The 5000-nt window shown below is 43.1% G+C and overlaps 1 protein-coding gene across 4 annotated transcripts in view; it reads left to right on the top strand.

Moving 5' to 3' along the window:
• Positions 1 to 5000, top strand: part of usp54b (ubiquitin specific peptidase 54b) — a 53101-nt gene that overhangs the window by 20181 nt on the left and 27920 nt on the right. For all 4 annotated transcript variants that reach the window (XR_011178822.1, XM_069160304.1, XM_069160305.1 and 1 more), the window contains 4 exons: positions 1471 to 1605; positions 2641 to 2754; positions 2901 to 2983; positions 4834 to 4939. Coding sequence is in view for 3 of the 4 variants with exons in the window: in XM_069160304.1 (XP_069016405.1) it covers positions 1471 to 1605; positions 2641 to 2754; positions 2901 to 2983; positions 4834 to 4939 (438 nt within the window). In the remaining variant the exon portion in view is untranslated. The remainder of the gene's footprint in view (positions 1 to 1470; positions 1606 to 2640; positions 2755 to 2900; positions 2984 to 4833; positions 4940 to 5000) is intronic.

Genomic DNA, 5000 nt, shown 5'->3' on the forward strand with positions numbered 1-5000 from the left:
CTGCTGTTTGACAGATTTTATCCAAGATTTTTGGGAGATAATCTAAATCCTGTATATAATAATTATAGATGGGCTTTTTAAGCAAAAATACATATTCAAAATTTGCTCCATTTGATTGGATTCGACTATTGATTGACTATCAAGGGATGGGAAATGAATGTCCCGTCCCTAATTGAGTGAGTGATGTCCATATGATTGAGTCATATTACCCGGAGTAAACCCCTCTCAACCAAACTTGGCTCTAATTTCACATTTGCCAGTTGAGGCATTTAAGTCAAATAGGCCCGTCGACAAAATTAAGCCAACTGTACAGGAAATATCAAAGTTGAATATCAGTAAACAAATTAGAAGTGTTGTTTTCTGGTCCTCCAAATATTCTGGTCCTTCAAAATATCAAAAAACCTTTTAGGTGTAAATGTCTGTGGCCTGTGTTTATAAAAGGGACTTTTGGGTCTTTCTTTTTTTTTTCTTTTTTTTTTTTTTTTTTTTTATGCAAGCATGAAAAACAGCAATTATAGAGGTCGGATTTGCAACCAAAACTATTTGTGACGAGCAAAATGTTCAAGTCTGTGACAAAAACCGATAAAACTGTGAAGGAGAATTATTTTGCAATCCAAATAATTTTATTCTCAGTCCATTTATATTCACCGACAAAACTTGATTTTTGAGTGGGAGAAATTTCCTCTCAGAACAGTTTTTTTATGCTTTCATTTAAAGTACCTCCCATAGTGTTGATATACTCGTCTCTATCAATCAGTTCATATTAATATTGCTTTAGAGTTTTGGACTCTCCACTGGTTTCGGAAAAAGATCTGAGGGGTTGCAAAAATGATCAAAGGGGACGATGATTGCTCCGACAGACAGAAATTATACCGAGGAATTTGAGCAAAACAGCAAAATGCTCGTATCGGGGGGTCACGATCAGCTGGACCTGCGTGGAGATAAACAATCCCGCCCTCCCCAAAACGACTGATCCTCCTCTTCAGTCACCGAATGCTGCCCTCGAAACACACTTCAGTGGCCTAGCTTTCTGTGCGAGAACCCCTGCAACAGTTTGCTTTGGCTTCTATTTTCCTGCTACGAAGCACTCACGGAGCCGTTTTTGATGGAGAAAAGTGCACTACAAACCCCATTCATTATTAATACGGTCTGATATGGAGGCCGACCGCGCCGTAGCCTCGGCCGGGGCGTTTGTTTTAGTCCAGTCTGGGTTTCTGGTTGGGCAGCACTTTAAGTTCCCAACAGGTCGACAACTAGTTTCACTGGTTCTGTTTTATGGGTCAGTTGGCAGAACACGGTGGCCATTTACAGGACAGCAGAGACGTCTGTTTCAGTGTGAGCAGTAAAGTAAACACACAAACGGCAGAAATACACCCCCCCACAACGCAGGGGACTTTCAGGCAAAAGTTTATATTTGCAGCAGCGCCAGAAAAGATTAATGGATTTCTATACGTTTGTGTGCGTTTGCAGAGTATCTTCGCTCAGTTCCAGTTCAGCAGCGAGCGCGTTCTGCCATCGGATGCACTGCGCAGCGCTCTGGCCAAGACTTTCCAAGACGAACAACGCTTTCAGCTGGGCATCATGGACGACGCTGCGGAGTGCTTTGTGAGTCTGCGACAACACACACGCACGCACACAAATGGGAGAAGTGAGGGGATGCCTGAAGTTCTGATCTGAGTGAGTGTCTGAGGAAGTCCCTCATCTTTACTGCAATCATAGCCTTTTTTTTTTTTTTGTCAAGCACATAAAGTTTAATGTTTTGTTTCGACTCTGTGTGTTTGTGAGGCTGCTGTCGCTGCTCGTTGGGTTGTTGTTGGTTTTTGGATTCCGTTCCAGCCTGCTTCCCATGTTTTTGTCGACCTGCCTTACGTCTTGTAAACCATCCTTTTTGGAAGTAGAGCTCACTTAGCTTTGACTTACTGCCTCAGTGTTGACCACTCCACCTTCTTTTGAACCGAAACAAAAAGAATAGATTATTATAATTTTTTTTTTTAAATGGCCAACTGGTCAGGTTTGAGGATTTCCCCGCATTTTTTGACGTTACATTAACAAGAACTAAAAAAATAGCACATTTTCAGGGTTACAATTACTTAAAATATTAGAGTTTTATGAGGAGCAGACACGAACATATTCTGGTCGCACTCCTTTAACTGATAAAAAAAAAATACTCTTAGGTTTTATCACTAATGTCTTTACACTTTCTCATCGTCTTCCTCTCTTCGTCCCTTCCTGTTGCTTTCTCTCCACCACTTTCAGTCTCTTTCTCGCCCTCTTTTTTTCTGCCTTAAGGACCTCCGCTGTGTGCGTGTGTGTGTGTGTGTGTGTGTGTGTGTGTGTGTGTGTGTGTGTTTGATGTGTGTGCCTGAGAGGCACTGTCTGATCGATTGGTAGTAAATGTGTTCAGTCAGGGAATCCGTCGGCTTCTTATGAAATATAGATGCAGCTCTCACGGTCAGATTAACAAGAGCACCAACATAGAGGAGCCAAAACACACACACACACACACACACACACACACACACACACACACACACACACACAGAACATATGTGTATATAAACAATATTAACAACCATATCTGCGCACACACACACACACACACACACACATTAACTGATGTTGTTGCCATTTGTTTCTCAGGAGAATCTCCTGATGCGGATCCACTTCCACATCAGCGCGGAGAGTCGAGAGGACATCTGCACAGCCAAGCACTGTATACCACACCAGAAGTTTGCGATGACTCTGTTCGAACAGGTAGGAGACCGTTCACTGCCTCTGCCACCTTGAAGAGCTCTTACATGGTTCCCTTTTTGGGGCTTGAATTAAAAAAAAAAAAAAAAAAAATAACCAAGAACACGAGCACGGCTGCAATGAAGCTCAGGATGTGTGTTTGTTTGCAGTGTGTGTGCAACAGCTGTGGAGCCACATCAGACCCCCTGCCCTTCATTCAGATGGTTCATTACATCTCCACTACATCCCTCTGGTAAGACCAGACACACACACACACACACACACACACACACACACACACACACACACACACACACACACACACACACACACACATACACTGCAGTAAATCTGGCAGCAAGCTGTGGCTGGGTGGCAGTAAAGGAAGGTACAGCGTGTTCTCTAGTTTCCTGCACGGGTCCCTGCTGAACACTGAACTATCAGCACAGTCACACACGCACATATCAACACACATTATGCACACACACACACGTGTACATTCATGCATATGCAAGAGCAGGTGAGCTTGTGCATAATGTCCGTCCCAATGCAAAGGTAAATGTTAGCATGCAAATACACACGGAGGTAAATCCACCCACTGGGGAAGGCGTGTGTGCAAACTCAGAGGTGTTACATAAAAATCACACACTCTCCGAGTCAATGAAATCGGGAACAGGGGAAGTAATCAATCAGGTGTTTGATTCAGGAGACCCCTGGGGCGACATAAATCTATAAGTGGAACGGCGGGCCGTGAAAAGACCGACCGAGAAGGAAATAAGAGGATATATTCCTTTTGGAGATGAAACACAGGCGAGGAAATAGAGGGAAGGACGGGGGGGCGCAAAAGTACAAATAATAAAGACACTACGTGAAAGGTAGTTGTGGGGCACAGAGGTGCCGCCACTCTGTGTTTGCGCCTGTTAGCTCTGCCAAGCTATTTTTACCCTCAGCGAGGCCTGTTGTTTACAGTCTAAATAGGCAAATATGCAAAAGTCAACACGAGTAAGATAATCAGAGGGCAACGAAAACAAAACAAATGTGTGGTTCAGGAACAGCTCAGACAGAAGTAAAGCGAAGTACAAGGGTACGAGCACGCTCTCGGCTTTCTTAGCCTCACATCCGACTGCATCTGAAGAGAGAGACGGCGAGCAAGAGGCTGAAATCGAGCGAGAGAGCACAGAGAAGAGGTTGAGTTCATTTGGGGCTAATGGAAGGAGGAAGAGGAGGAAGGGAGGATGGAAGGAGGACAGATTTTGGATGTTTTTATATATATATATATATATATATATATATAAAAAAGAGAAAAAACAAAAACAATGCTGATTCATTGCACACATAATCCTGTACACGGTACCGACTCGCTCAGTTCATTTGGTATTCACAGAGAATAATAACGCATATTTGAGTTTGCCCTTCAGAGGACAATTGTACTTAAAAGGGATAAATGGTGCTTAGTATTAAAGAGTCATCGCTTTGAGCCTTGCTGACTGAAATTGTCTCCAAAAATGCAGTTTTCTTCCACAAGTACAGCTTTTTGAAATTAATGTAAATGAACTTATCCTTTAACAATAACAATAACATTGATATTATGTTATAGCTTCCTGCTAATATAGCTCGACTGTTTCACGAGGGTCAAAGACAGGTTTTAGAAATTTGCTTTTTTTCCCCACAGCCTTCCTTTCTGGCTTTATAATTTTAGATTTGTTGTTGTTGTTCTTCTCTTTCTCCTTAGTTTTATTGTCTTTAATAAAGCAGAGGAGAAAAAGCCCGTGGGACCGACTCCGAGTCGGTGTAGATGTGTGTAAATGGTTGCCTGAGCAAGCAGCAGAACTCGACATCATTTGCAGACAATTGTTTCATTTCCTGTGGTACTTCTGGCTGAATATTTGTCGAAAAGCTTTTAATTCTGCGGCGTGTTGTTCATCACCAGCGCCGGTATCTAAATGCAGAGCAAGAAACAGAAAAACAAATTTGGTTTGGACAATAGATTTTTTTTCATCTGGTCACTAAAGCCAATTCAGGGATGCATTCATTCACTGAGCGTGAAATTTTGTGGTATGTGTGTGTGTGTGTGTGTGTGTGTGTGTGTGTCCAATGCTGCAGTAACCAGGCAGTGAGGATGCTGGAGTGCAGAGAGAAACCCACACCGGACATGTTTGGAGAACTGCTCCGCAACGCCAGCAACATGGGAGACCTGCGCAACTGCCCAGTGAGAGCTCACACACACACACACACACACACACACACACACACACACACACACACACACA

The sequence above is a fragment of the Embiotoca jacksoni genome, unplaced genomic scaffold (genome assembly GCF_022577435.1).
Source record: "Embiotoca jacksoni isolate LCO1_2020_lvr unplaced genomic scaffold, fEmbJac1.0.p SCAF_26, whole genome shotgun sequence".
In the NCBI taxonomy this organism is placed as follows: Eukaryota; Metazoa; Chordata; class Actinopteri; family Embiotocidae; genus Embiotoca; species Embiotoca jacksoni.